The 14,508-nt window shown below is 44.3% G+C and overlaps 1 protein-coding gene across 4 annotated transcripts; it reads right to left on the bottom strand.

Annotated features, from left to right (window-relative positions):
* Window positions 1-660: 660 nt before the first annotated feature.
* On the bottom strand, window positions 661-13,772 carry CHAF1B (chromatin assembly factor 1 subunit B). Of its 4 annotated transcripts, none has more exons than XR_015772039.1 (15): window positions 13,696-13,772; window positions 13,118-13,248; window positions 11,942-12,074; window positions 11,693-11,810; window positions 11,191-11,294; window positions 10,282-10,378; window positions 9,080-9,164; window positions 8,051-8,144; window positions 6,985-7,054; window positions 6,805-6,896; window positions 5,645-5,807; window positions 4,955-5,404; window positions 4,137-4,228; window positions 2,254-3,755; window positions 661-785 (listed from the first exon to the last, which is right to left on the bottom strand). XR_015772039.1 is itself a non-coding variant. In XM_005526565.3 (14 exons), the coding sequence occupies exons 2-14, from the start codon at window positions 13,241-13,243 to the stop codon at window positions 3,634-3,636; spliced, it is 1,746 nt and encodes a 581-aa protein (XP_005526622.2). In that variant the 5' UTR covers window positions 13,244-13,248; window positions 13,696-13,772; the 3' UTR covers window positions 1,607-3,633. The 4 variants fall into 4 exon arrangements, 2 of the variants coding, with proteins under 2 accessions (XP_005526622.2, XP_087908357.1); XR_015772040.1 differs by lacking the exon at window positions 661-785 and having other exon boundaries at window positions 1,607-2,430; window positions 3,383-3,755; XM_005526565.3 differs by lacking the exon at window positions 661-785 and having other exon boundaries at window positions 1,607-3,755.
* Between the last annotated feature and the right edge of the window lie 736 nt (window positions 13,773-14,508).

Below are 14,508 nucleotides of genomic sequence, written 5' to 3'. Positions count from 1 at the left end.
CATTTCAAAGCCATTCCCCCTCGTCCTGTCACTCCTTTCCTGTCACCTCCTCCAGGCACTGAACCTCTTCCCTCGGTGGATTTCTCTCCAAAACCCCAAATCTGTGCCAGTCTCTCCACAAAGGCTGCAGGACCCCTGTGGGTTGTTCCCACAGCCAGAGGTGTGGGAAATTAAGTGGTGATTGGTGTAAATTAATTAACACTCACCTCTGGGTGTGTGTCTGTGAGCAATGCAGACAGAGACCGTGGGATTATTACCAAAAAATATTCGGAAAATTAACTAAAATAAAGCATGGAAATAAAGTTTAAATAATTATATAGCAATGAGCTTTATAGATAACAGCTTGTTCTAACAAACAAAATATTAAACTTTAAACTACCTTGTATCCTTTGTATAAACTAATTTTAAGAAAAAACTGTAATCACTAAGACCAACAAGAGTTAAAAAGTTCTGCAAAAGCATTTTGGAACATGCTAACTTTGAGTTTTGTAATAACTGAGGAAATGAAACAAAAAATATTTTTTTTTAAAAGTTCCACTGGCAAGTCCAGCATTTGCCTTTATAACAGAGGTTCTGCTGGATGTGCAGTCCTGGGAATCTGTGTCACCTCAGCCCATGATTAATCCAAGATTATTTGGACACTCTGTGGTGCCAGTTCCTCCTGGAAAAGCCTCTGGATTCACTGAGCAGGAGAAGCTGTGCTCTGTTCATGACTGATGTCATCCTGCTGCGTTTTCCTCTTCCCTGTAAAACCCCATTTGCTTCTTCACCGTGTGGAAAAAAGCCTGAAATGATCAGTTTGTAGAACAAAACAAAAGAAAGTGGATGAAAAATGTCTGAGAGGATGGAAATCTGGAGTAAAGGGGAGCTTCTGCTCAGCTTGCTTTGCTTTAGGGAATGCTGTCACCTGCTGGCAGCACAAAATCGGAATTTTGTGGCAAAAAAATCTCCCAATCCCAGAGGGGGAAAAAAACCCACAAAAAACCTCTCAACTAAAACCCAGCCTGGAAAATGAGGTGTTCTTGGATAAGGAAGATCCTCATTGGGCTGAGGTTCCTGCAGAGGAATTCCCAAAGATACCAAACTCCCTCTCAGCTTCCCTCCCCATCCACTTCTTTTCCTCAAACACCAGTTTTGTCTCCTCCTCCAGCCTCTCTCCACATCCCAGCTCCAGTTAATCCATTCCTGTCCCTTCTCCTCTCCCACCTTTCCACTCCCTCCATTTCCATGGACACCCTCCTTCCACGTGGCCAGAGAAAATCAGGAGCTCCCCCAGGGCAGGAGCATCTCACACCTGCCTGATTTCCACAATTTCCATTTTTCACTGAGAGATTTGGGACTGCCAAAATTTGTCCCTGTGCTGGGCACTCGAGGGCTGTGGCCAGGTTAGTTTGGATATCAGGATAGACTGGATATCCAGGAAGAAGAATTTCTTCCTGGAAAAGGAAGGATGCCCAGGGAAGCAGTGGAATCACATCCCTGATGTCATTTAATTCCTGACATTTTTTGTTAGCACATAATCCATCTGCCCCTTCCTCAGGATCCTGCAGCTGCCAGAGCAGAAAACACCCAGAGTTCCCTGAAAAATCTGTTTTTTCTTGATTAATTTGATGGTCTTTATGTTATTTATTTGATAACAATGTTCATATAAACACAGGTAATGTGCAGACAAAATACAGAGTCTGTTTGGAATCCATGGGCAAGGATCAAGCAGATTTTGACCAGAAGGCAGTGGTTAATTAATGACAAGATAAATTAATATTGACAGCTGGGGAGCTAAAATTTAAAACTTCAACAGCACAGCAGCACAAGGTCTGGCTGTCTCAAATTAACCATTATTATACAGCAAAAAGTCTTTTCAGGAGCAAGACAATCATGAATCCTGACCCAGCTAAAAAGTTACAAAATCTGCTTGAAAACCGTCTAAAAAATTGCAAATTCCATTTGAAACCCATGTGAAAAATTGCAAAATCTACTTGAAAGCCATCTAAAAACCTACAGATTCTATCTGAAACTCATCTGAAAAATTTCAGATTCTATTTGAAACCCATCTAAAAAATTGCAGATTCTATTTGAAACCCATCTAAAAAATTGCAGATTCTATTTGAAACCCATCTAAAAAATTGCAGATTCTATTTGAAACTCATGTAAAAAATTGCAAATTCTATTTGAAACCTGTCTGAAATATTGCAAACTCCACTTAAACCCATGTAAAAAATTACAAATTCTATTTGAAACTCCTGGTGCAGTTACCTCTACATCCCTGTGGAACAAATCCTGCTCAGTTCAGTGGCTCACAGAAATATCTGGATTTTCAGGTGGGATGTCCACGTGTGATTTTAACCATGGCAAAGTGGTTTTTGATGATCCACAGGGCTTCCCCATCCTGCAGAAAGATGCTGAAGCCATCCATGGAAAAGCTGGAGCTGCCTGTGGAATTTCAGGAGGATCATTTTGCATCTCCCAACTGAGAAATGCTCTCAAGGCATGGACTAATTTTCCTCAAGCAAATATAATTCCGGAAGGAAAATAAACTTTTTTTTTTTTTTTTTTTTTGGAGAAAATTGATAGATATTAAAAAAAAATGCAGAATTAAGACACAGAAATCATCTTTTGAAAGATCTATGAGCAAGCCAGAGAAATAAATGTAAGAATTAAACTCTTTATAATTCTTCACTAGAAAAAAAACCAGGTTTAATTAAGTCTAACGAAGATCCAGCCTCATCACAGTAAGAAAGCAAAGATCCCACCAAGTTTCCAACAACTTTTTGCTTATTAATTGCTGAAATTTAATTGAAGGCGAGAGTTTATTTGCCTGAAGGACTGACAGAGGTGTTTGTTAATATTTCCTCCCTGTGAGACTTCTGGAACATTTGTATTTCTGCTTTTATGAAGTACTAAATGCTAAAAAGAAATTTTAGGTGTAGAAATTTCCCATCCACTGGATTGTGTTTTATTGGCTAAGGGAGTTAAACTGGGGAAAAAGGGGAAATTTAAATGTACACACTCAAATCCTGCTGCCTCAGGAAAATCTCACACCTGCATTTAAGTCTAGAAATTAAACAAGTGAGAACTTTCTGCTGTTTCATTCTTACAGCAGCTCTTCAGAGGATTTCTTCCTTTTGCTTTCTTGTTTCTTGCAGTTAAATCTTCCCTTCTCTGCTTCCACATGCAAGTCCTGAGCTTTGCTGCTGCCTCACAGTGAATCAGCTACTGGTGAACATTGTTTTACGCAAGAAATAAAACAAAATGTTGGAATGACACAATTTCCTCTTTTTTTAGGTCTTGAAGCGCATCAGACCTTATGAATGAATTCGATTCTTTTTGCCAGACAGTTACTGGAAGACATAATGCTTTCTAAACATGGATTGAGGAGACTCACATCTTACTGGATGGATTTTCAATCCCCAGATTTCCCTGATTTTCTTATTCTTGGAGTCACTTCCCAACTATTTCTCCTGCTGCAGAACCACATTCCTGAAACCTGGGTCTTCTACTGGCAGTTTCTTCACAGTTCTACATCAAATACGCACAGGGAACTTGAACTGGGAATTGAGGGTTGAATTTTTGCAAGAAGAAATGTACTCAGACATGGCTGCTGTGACTTCAGGCTGTGAGGGGTCTGCTCAGCCTTTATTTGTTGGGCTCACAGCTGGTTTGGTCTCCAGGAGGTGCAGGAAGGGACAATTCCTCAGTCCTGGCACGTTTTGGTGCTGGGGGAGCTTGGAGGCTCTCATCAGATGGCAATGGCCTCTCTGGAAGAAGCAGACAGGAAAATAATTTCAAATTAATAAATTCAGATATTAAAAAAAACCAAACCCAACCCTGGTCTGAGAGAGTCCAGCACCTGCAACAATGATAAGCTGCAAGTACAGAAGTCTTTAAAAGCTGGAGAACATCACACCCATGAATTTATCCTTGGGTTCACTGCTCTAAAACTGTAGGGACAGTCACAATCGGCTGCCCCAGGGCAGGGAGAACACATTTCATACTGCCCAGAGCACCTTTCACATCAAAACAAACAAGAAGCTTCAGAATTTGCAATAAGAGTGAGGATTCTTTTACAAAATAAACCTGTAAGGGGAAAATCTGACTGGGAAGAAACTTGGCTGGTATTAAGAGCCACAAAAACTCACCGTGTTCCTGTTCTGAGGAAGGAGGGATGGGAGCTGGGTCTGGATATGCAGAGGTTGGGGTGTCTGGCTTCAAGGAAATCAGGTTTATTCTCCTTTAAAAGAGCAGAAACAGTTAAATTGCATTGTAGGCATCATTTCCACGAGTGTTTCACATCAAGATTTAATTCCTACAGAATCAGTTAACTGCAAAGATAGTTCAGACATATTCTACTGCACATTTCCCCCTCTTTTTACAAGTTGAATGGAGCATTACCCACTTCCAACCCCCTGCCATGGGCAGGGCCACCTTCCCCTGGATCAGGGTGCTCAGAGCCCCAATACAATCAATACCTGGATTATTGGCAACTACTAAAAAACTACAACTTTCAGGAAGTCACCTAATCAATGTTTTAAGTCCCACACTGAGGGCCTGTTTAGACTTGCACTCTTCTTAAAATGCTCTTTGGCAGAAGGGTGTTTAAACAGTTCTTGGCAGCTGAAGGCTTCAGGTGCTGTTTTTGTACAGAAAAGTGGACCTGAAGACAGAGTCACAGAATATTCTGAGCTGGAAGGGACCCACGAGGATCAAAGCCCAACTCCTGGCCAAGACAGACACACCTTTTCTTGTGAAGGGTCAGGTGAATTTGCTGCCTCACATTTCAGGCGGAAAAACCTAAAAGCTCCATGTTTAGGAGACAACAAAAAAACTCCACATCAAGAGAGCTTCCACTCAGCCAGGGCTGGGAATTTGTGTGCAAAGCTCAGCCTTTAAATGCAGCACAAACACAGCTTGTCTTGGCCCCTGTATTTATGACTGGAAGGGGCACCAGAAATCTCACCTGGGTGTTTTGAAACAGGACTGCAGAGTGGTGAGGGTGACCCTCCTGGGCTGGGGGGCTTTGCTGCCCTGGGTGGCTGCCTGGCTGCTTCTCCTCTCCTCCGAGGATGGCACTGGAAGGGTTTTGATGCCAACAGGGGTGGAAGGGGATGGCACTGGAAGGGTTTTGATGCCAACAGGGGTGGAAGGCAGCTCCTTCCCAGCAGTGCTGGGGGTTCGGGGTTGGACTGGGGGGTCTTTGCTGGGAGGGGTCCCCTCTGCCAGCCTGGAGCCTGGGGCAATCACTTTGTGGTTCTTCTTGGCTTTCTTGTCTGCTGCTGCTGCACCAGGAGTTCTGACATGGATCTGTGGCTTTTCCTTCAGGGGTGTTCCCAGCTCATCCTCCTCGAAGGTGACGAAGGAGCAGTACCCGTCCGTGGAGGAAATGGCCAGGAAGGATCCGTCACTGGACCTGTTTGGGATTTATTTTTTGCCATTAAAGGCCAAGATTTTACTTCAACCCTCACCCAACTGATTAAGAGCCATCATTCTGTCATTTACAGAGCAAAAAATTGGTGCTCAGACACTGAGTGATCACTGAGTGTGTGTCATAAATGAAATATCAGCCCAAATATCAGCCCAAGTGCAGAAGTGGACATGGAAAAAGGACATTTCCCCCATCACAATAAATCTTAGGAATGCAATTCCTTACCATGAAATGTCACTCAGGGTGTGGTAGTGGATGTTGGAGACATAACCAAAGGGGAAGGACTGCTCAGTGTCATAAAAAAGCACAGAATCTTCTGAAGCAACAGCAAACACCAGTCGATAGGGGAGGTTAAACAGGGCAGGGGGCGATTTGGGATTGGTTTCATCTGCAAAGAAATGGACAGACAGAATTCCCTTTGTATTTCTTGCAAGATAGTGACTGCACTCAGCCATTAATCTAAATAAAATTACATCATCTATCAGTATAAACACTGAGCAGACAGCTCTTGCATAAAATGTAAAATTTAACATTTCTGTTGTCTGAAATTTACCCTTTATTTTCTTAGCTGAAAAAAAAAATTGGCAGCTTTCTCACTCTGGATTGCTAATGTTTTGTTTTGTAAATTTTCCCCTCTATTTTCCAGCTGGAATTTTTCCAGCATATTTATATGAGCTTTAATATTGAAATCTCCCTTTAGAGGAGCTACAGCCACCGACTGCAGACCCTCATCTCCTTCCTTTGCAACACCATGGATCTAAAATTATGATGGAAATAGAACAGGTAAATCTTGTAGGAAATACTACAAATTTAACCTCTAAAGAAAGGAGCCAAGCTCTGCCTTTTCACCAATGTCAGTCTTGTTAAAATACAAACATCCCCAGACCCACAATAAAGCTGGATTAAATAAATAAAAACTCAATTCTTGTGTAACTGCACACAATCCTATCCCCAGCTCAGAATTCCTGTTCTGCCCAGTAACACCAGTACTGCTTCCTTGAATAAACACCGGTGGTTTCAGCAAACTATTCCAACTCCCTGGGATGTGGGCAGTTGAGACTAACAGGAATTATTGCACTGCATTGCTCCTCTGGTGCTAAACCAGGTTATTTATTTTGAACACAAAATGGTTAACAGTTCAAGGAAAATATTTCCCAGTGTTTCTGCAGCCTGAGAGGCCAAGGAACAACATTTATCCACTCTACCAAAAGCCACTCATGAGGGACTTGAGGTGAACTCAGGGCCTCAGAATCAGGAAACAGCTTCTCAGATGTGGTACAGCACTGTCTTAGAGGACATGCAGAAAGGCTGGGCCATAAAACAATGTCCAGCCACATCTTTTCCCAGATTTGCTGGGAGTTCCCACTCCCTGAAGCTCCCCATACCTTTAGCAGAGGCTCCTCTCAGCTCAAAGTATACAGGACAGCAGCGAACAGCCAGAGTTCCCTTGCCAGGACAGGGCAGGTGACCCACGGGCCTTCAGAGAGAAGCAGGAGTTCAGATTTGCACTATTTGAATGGCTTCTTTTGAAATAAAACCAGATTTTTATCTCACTAAAGCCCTACCTTTTAAGATTGTTTCTGGAGAAAACATAGGTGGTGTTTGTAACGTTCTCTCCCGATTCCACACAGCCAGCTGCAAAAACAAAGGTTCCAACATTACTCATCACCTCAGAGAGCTCCTGAGCACACACCTTGTGTCCACAAACATTCCAGTTCCTGGGAATCAGGCTTCTCCATAAACATTCTAATGCCCAGGAATTAGGCTTGTCAGTTGGGCAAAAGCTGAATACAACTTTAAACGGCATCCCAAATATTTATTTAGTGCTGGTTTTGTTTCCCTCATACACTTCCCTCTTCAAAGCTGCTTTTTTGATGTAGCCAGACATCAATAAAAGCAGGGTTTGGACAGGCACACACCAATCCCTCCTTGCAGGGCTGTTTTTACTCTGAGTGCAGAATGTTCTGAGGGAAGGACCCAAACAGAGACCAGTCAAAAAAACCCACTCAATTTATCCTTTGTTTCTATCTTAAGACTTCTGGTGTTGCAATTATTCAACTAAACGCCACAAACATCACTTTTATCATGGGAAAAAGTTGATGCTGAGGAGTGTTAATGGACAGTATTGTGGAGTTTTTATTTTCTACAATAGGGAGAATGAAGAACGGCTTAATTAGGATAGATCAGCATCCCTGAGATGTAGGAAATACTGAAGAACATGCCAATTAGGATATAATGGAAAAGAGAAAAGGCCTGGAGCAAAAGAGGCTCAGGGGGCCCTTGTGGCTCTGCACAAGTCCCTGGCAGGAGGGGACAGCCGGGGGGGTCGGGCTCTGCTGCCAGGGAACAGGGACAGGAGGAGAGGGAACGGCCTCAGGCTGGGCCAGGGGAGGCTCAGGGTGGACAGCAGCAGGAATTTGCCCATGGAAAGGGAGCTCAGGCCTTGTCAGGGGCTGCCCAGGGAGCTTTGCAGTGCCCATCCCTGGAGGTGCCCAAGGAAGGGCTGGACGTGGCACTCAGGGCTCTGGGCTGGGGACAAGGTGGGCATCGGGCACAGCTGGGACTCCATGACCTTGGGAATCTTTTCCAACCTCAGTGACACAACCCAAGCCACAGGAGATGTCCCCACACCTGGAGTGAGCAGGTAGGAGCCATCAGGAGTGAAGCTGAGCCTGCGGAAAAATGACTTCATGCTGTCATCGTGAAACATCCGAAAGCTCCGCGCCTGTGACACGGAAAACAGGATTGTGGAAAAGGCCAGGAATGTGCCAGCTGCAATCCCAGCGAGACAAAACATCCACTTGGACACTCCAGCCCGATGGAACTTTTCAAATAAAACCTTTTAAAAGCTGTAACTCCTTCGAGCTCTCTAGAAATTCTTCACAGCTAAGAAAAATAGTCCTTGATCCCTCTTGAGCTGCAAAGCAAAACACTCCCAGAGCTGTCACCTTAAAGCAGCCATCAAAAAATAGTCATAACCTGGAGAACAACATTATTTAACACCCAGTGGTGCTCAGGCATCTCATTCTAACCCCAGGATTAGAGGTTGAAAGAGAATTCCTCTAATGGCAATGTGCCTGCTCTGAGTCTGTTCTTCAGGGTCTATAAAAACTCTTAAAAATGTTTTCCCCCAAAAAGAAAATGAGTGAATAGAAGGAATTAAGAAAGTTATAGCCAGCTTGGAGGTGTTATTTTACTATCATTTAAAGCTGTTTGGGAGGGGAAAAAAAACCTCTTTGTTTTTCCTCTTAGGATTAGAACTTCCTAAATTATCCCTAATTCATATTTTTCTACAAAATCTAACTACCTCCTTAAAAATTCCAGACTGTTAACTTTAAAATATTATTACTGTGTCACATCCATTAATAAACTCCCAGCTACTGCCAGGTATGTTTGAAGGTTTTCCTGTTAAGAACTGTTTTTTTCCACACTATTTTTAACTTTTACAACAAAGGGATTGTGTTACTAATTTAATCAGCAAGAAACTTTGGGGATGTTGTTTCGGGGTGATGATGGTGGAAGTGGATGACCCTGAAGGTCCCTTCCAAGATGATTCTGTGACATAATTATTTGCATGGAAAATATTTGATCTTTTGGTTTCATGGAACAGAAAGTTCAGCTAAAAGAGCCCCCAGCAGAGTTTCCAGCAGAACCACGTACCTCTCCTTCAGCTCCCGACCCCGATGGCATCTTGGTGACATTGAAGGCCACTCGCTTGGTTTGGGTGCTGTAAACCCGCAGGACCCTGCGAGGGAGAGCAGAGAATTCCAGCAGGGAATTATGGAATCCTTTGGAAGGGACATGAAAAATCATTCCCATGGCAGGGACACTAAATCCCACTGTCCCAGGAACTCCCGATGTCCAGCCTGGCCTTGGGCACTGCCAGGGATCCAGGGGCAGCCCCAGCTGCTCTGGCAATTCCATCCCAGCCCCTGCCCACCCTGCCAGGGAACAATTCCTGCCCAAGATCCCAAGATCCAGCCCTGCCCTCTGCCACTGGCAGCCATTCCCTGGCTCCTGGCCCTGCAGCCCTTGGCAATTGTCTCTCTCCAGCTTTCCTGGGGCTCCTTCAGGCCCTGCAAGGCCACCCTGAGCTCAGCCCAAAGCTTCTCCTGGCCAGGCTGAACAATGGCAGCTCTCACGTGAACAGTCTCACCCCAATTTTCCCAAAAATGCCCCAGGACCTCTCTTCTCAGTCAGCACCTCAAAATATAAATCTGGACCCCAAATTAACTGTGAATTAAAATTCTCATCACAGGACACCCCCAAAGGGATGTGCTTTAATGACTAAAGAACCAAAGAACCCCTTGCAATGTTTGGACTCCACAAGGTTTGGTAAGTCCCAGCACACGGATTTATGGAGGAATAAGGGAATTAGGAAACAGGGAACTGCCAGGCTCTTCCTACCTGCCCTGTAGGTTCTTCAAGAGTAGGAATTCATCTTAAAAACAATTAACTACATCTCTGTCTGTTATAGCATCATGGAATGCTTTGGGCTGGGAGGGACCTTAAAGATCATTTAACTCCACCCTTCCAGGCTGCTCCGTCCCCAGGGATGAATTTATCAGCTCATTAACACAACCACTGTTTTTTTAAAGAGCATCAATAATGATCAATAACATGAAAACTGCATTCCTAAAGGAAGACTCCTACAAAAGTTTATTTGCTGCTAAGAGAGACTTCAGGAATCATTTACCACAAACCAAAAAATGAACTCAAATATCATTTTACTTCCACACCAACCTGCTTAGACCAGAAAGTGAATAAAACAAAACCTCATGGTTATCTGACACCCTTCCTCTTTTAACTCATCCTCCTGGAAAAAGAAACATTCAGGAAAACCACTCAGACCAAAAGCTCACCTGTCACAACTCAGGGTTGCAATATACTGGCCTAGAGGATCCCAGGTTACTCCTTGGACATAACTCTTGTGCTCATTAAATATTGAAACTTTCTGTCCTGAAATTACAAACAGCTTTCAGATCATAAATCTGAAATGCTTCCAAACATTTCAGACATAAAACAAGACCAAAAAAAAATGCTTGAAAATGTAAGGAAATAATTTTTTAAACATAAGTGTTCATTGGATGCTGGCTGAAAAAAATATCAGAGAAAGTTGCTTTTCAAGTGCCAGTTTAAGGTTTGTTAACTACAAATTTAATAATTAATTAGAATGAATATTAGATTTAATATTAGAACTCAGATAAGCAGAAGCAGGAGCTCTCTGACCCCTGATGTTCCACAAGGGAAGGTCTCACAGCCAAAACATTGATGAGAAAAACTTACAGAGAATTTTAGAAATACTTGGATGAGACAAAGTTACAGAGGGTTTTAGAAAAACTTGGCTGAATACTGGCCACAGGTAGGATTTTTCCTATTATTTAAGTATTGCTTTCTTGCAAAGAAATACCAGAAGCTGACAAGTTTCAAAGAAAATAAACAGCTTTTCAAAAGGAAGACACAAACAGAGCTGAGGTCACGCTGCACAACACCAAAAAGTGGAGTAAGGAATATAGAGCACGTTTGTGCAAGAGTTTTGGGGGGTAAAAAAATGTGTGAAGTTATTTCCAAGGTGAACAGATTCCTCAGGTGTAAATTTTGTTGGCCTGCAAATATTTTACATCTGTTTATAGAAGGGCCTCACAAACCCAGGAAATCACACAAAGGAAACAATCACGAAAAAAGATGTTTCCCATTTTTTGGGAGGGGGGGAAATGCCAAGAGGCACCTCCAGCAGATCTGGAATTCCCAGGGATAACTGCAGCATTTACCTTTATTGACATCCCACATGATTGCTGTGTTATCCACAGAAGCAGATGCCATGTAATTTCCATCTGAGGTCCAACAAATGTCATACACATCTTCCAAGTGGCCTCTAGAAGGCAGGAGAAACTAATTATTAATTTGAAAATTAAAAGCTACGTGTAAATATGAGTTTCACTAATTTTTAGGTTAAAAACCAGAAAATATCAAGAAGCAAATAAAGGCTCCTGCTGGTGCTTCAAGCACATCAACCTCAGCAGCTGCCAGGAACTGCTCCCTCAGCTTGAACCCACTGCCCCTTGTCCTGTCACCACCTGATTATTTAAAATGTCCCTTTCCCTTCCTTGTCTGAGTCCCATTAACAGGGAATTAAAAGGATTAATATCAGACCAAGCAAACTGCAGACAGCCCTGGAGTTCTACATACACTGAAAACTGCACCAAGTGATAAAAGCCACTGAGGAAACAAAAACACTGAAAAGGCAACCAAACTCACCAAAAAATAAATTACCTCAAAGTTTTCACGACTGCCCAGTTCTCCTTGTTGAGCTGAGCTTCATCTTCATCCTGAAAAACCAACGGCTCCAACTCTTTGCTGTCATTCAGCTTCCACAGCAAAATGACAGCATCTGTAGAAGAATCAGAGGAAGCTGCTTTATTTCCCACTCCCTTTTGTTCACACAAAATGTAATGAAGGTGGATTTCATTTAGTTTAACTTGAAAACAATCCTGGATGAGACAGAGGAGAAGCAGCTCTCACCATCCCCTCCTGAGGCCAGGATCTCCCCGCTGGGAGAGAAGCGCACGACGTTCACGGCCTTGGTGTGGCGCGCTAGGTTGGACAGGAATTCCACGATGGCTTTTCCATCCGGGCCTTTCTCCACTTTCCAGATCTAGTTACGAGAGCGTTACAGCTTTGGAGGGCAGATGTGATGTCACAGGATCATCAAGGTGGGAAGGGACCTGCAGGACCATCCAGTGCCACCCCAGCCCCAGCAGCATCACCCCAAAACCCTGTCCCCAAGGGCCACATCCAGACTCCTCCTGAACACTCCCAGGGACAGCGACTCCACACCTCCCTGGGCAGCTCATCCCAAGGCCTGACTGCTCTTACACGGAAATTTCCTTTCCCTATCTCCATCCTCAGCCTCCCCTGGTGTCATCTGAGGCCATTTCCTCCTCTCCCTTCCCTTGGGACATGGCAGCAGAGCCCCCTCACTGCCCCTCTTGTTAGAGAGCATCTGTCATGTCAAAGAAAACTGACATTTTTCTAGCTCTAAAATATGCATTAAAAAAATCCCCAAAACATATGCACCACCAGGGAAAGGACACTGGTCAATTTGCCAGTGAGGAAGTTAAAAGTTTTATCTGAGACAGCTGGAATAAATTACTACAGAGACTATTTACAAGAGTATGTAATGACAAGGGGGAATTGTTTCAAAGAGAGTAGGTTTACATTGAATATTAGGATAAAATTCTTCCCTGGCAGGGTGGGCAGGGGCTGGGATGGAATTGCCAGAGCAGCTGGGGCTGCCCCTGGATCCCTGGCAGTGCCCAAGGCCAGGCTGGACATTGGGAGCTCCTGGGACAGTGGGAGGTGGCCCTGCCATGGCAGGGCTGGCTCTGGGTGGGATTTAAGTCCCTTTCCAACCCAAACCACCCTACAATTCTATAGACAGCTGTACAGTCTTACACTCTTTCCTGGAACCATCCACTCCCCGTGGCACCAATACCTGCCAATAACCCAATATTTTGGCTAATGAAACCAACCTGATATTTTGGCTAATGAAACCAAGCCGATATTTTGGCTAACAAAACCAAGCCGATATTTTGGCTAATGAAACCAAGCCGATATTTTGGCTAACGAAACCAAGCCGGTATTTTGGCTCACAAACCCGCAGAGCCTGCACTCGCTCCGGGCCCAGGTTGAACTCACCCTCACGGCTGTGTCCACCCCTGCCGAGGCCAGGCGATTGATCCTCCCATCCGCTCCATGCTGGAAGTCCAAGCTGTAAACCGGCTCCTTATTGTGCCACACGATTTCACAGGTGATGACTTTCATGTTTCCTTCAGAAAACAGAACAAACTCCATATCAATTCTTGTTCCTTATGGCTCAGGAGGCCAAACTTGGTGCAGATTTCCCAGGCACCGCTGGCAGAGCCCGGAACTGCACTGCAGACATTGACAGGATGCTTTGAGGGAGGCTGTTTCTAAAAGTTGTGATTATTACGCCTAAAATTCCTGTTTGGGACTTCCAAGAGGATGGTATCGAGCCCTGTGCATCGGTTTAAGACTTGAGAGAAAAAAACTTTTTTAGGGTAACAACCCCATCCGGAATCCAAACAACGAGCGGGCACAGGCGGCCCGGGGAATGGCAGAGGCGGCGCTGGCCGCTCCCGGAGCCCCGGGGATCCCCAATCCCGCTCTCCGGACCGTGGGGAGCCCCAATCCCGCTCCCCAGAGCCTCCAGACCCCGGCCCGGCTCCCCCCGACCGGGTCCCCCCCGCCCTGACCTGAGCCCGCCCGCGGCTCCCGCGCGCTCCCGCCTCAGCCCGCCCCGCGCATGCGCGCGCCCGCTCCGCGCGCCGCCTCAGGAGCCCTCAGGGACTGCTGGGTGGGGGGAAGCCCGCAAAAACATCAAGATAAACCTCAAATTTAAAGAGCCCAATGCTTGCACCTCCTCAGAACAGTGTGTTTTTTTGTTTTCGTTTTGGGTTTTTTTATTTTTTTATTTTTTAATTTTTTTTTAATTTCACAGGCATTGCTCTGCTTGACTGGTGTAAGTACATAAAAATCCTAAAGGGTAACGTGTCCCCAAACTTCCCTGTTTCAAATGCAATCCTCTTGCCAGGGAAAAATAAAATATAATAATAATAATAGTAATAATAGTAATAATAGTAATAATAGTAATAATAGTAATAATAGTAGTAGTAATAACAATAATAACAATAATAATAATAATTATAATAATAATTATAATAATAAACATAGTGAGATAACAGCTTTTTCTTTCACTCCTGCCCACAGGAAGAAGAGCTTCTGGGCAGAGATTGAAGCCCAAAATGGTGCTCTGAGAGCTCCCCAGGCCAAACACAGCCTCACACAGCAGGTGAGGGAGCAGCAGAGAACAAAGGAAGATTAATTTTATATCACAGAATCCATAAAAGGGACCTTAAAGCTCACTTCATTCCACCCCCTGCCATGGCAGGGACACCTTCCACTGTCCCAGGCTGCTCCAAGCCCTGTCCAAGCTGCCCTTGGACACTTCCAGGAGCAGCCAAAGCTTCTCCGGGAATTCCATCCCAGGGAAGAATTTCATGCTAGTA

Source organism: Pseudopodoces humilis, chromosome 2, assembly GCF_049639895.1.
Source record: "Pseudopodoces humilis isolate 2021_Gansu_Grassland_sample_001 chromosome 2, ASM4963989v1, whole genome shotgun sequence".
In the NCBI taxonomy this organism is placed as follows: Eukaryota; Metazoa; Chordata; class Aves; order Passeriformes; family Paridae; genus Pseudopodoces; species Pseudopodoces humilis.
The sequence above is the reverse complement of the archived record's forward strand: the minus strand, read 5'-3'. Positions and strand labels throughout refer to the sequence as shown.

Excerpts from the sequence above, each read along its gene's own strand:
- CHAF1B (XM_005526565.3), bottom strand. The coding sequence starts at position 13,243 with ATGAAAGTCATCACCTGTGAAATCGTGTGGCACAATAAGGAGCCGGTT. Across the intron at positions 7,055-8,050 it reads CTCCTACCTGCTCACTCCAG|CTGGCTGTGTGGAATCGGGA; the intron begins GTGTGGGGACAT and ends TTGTTTTTGCAG. Across the intron at positions 4,229-4,954 it reads TCCTGTTTCAAAACACCCAG|GAGAATAAACCTGATTTCCT; the intron begins GTGAGATTTCTG and ends GCTCTTTTAAAG.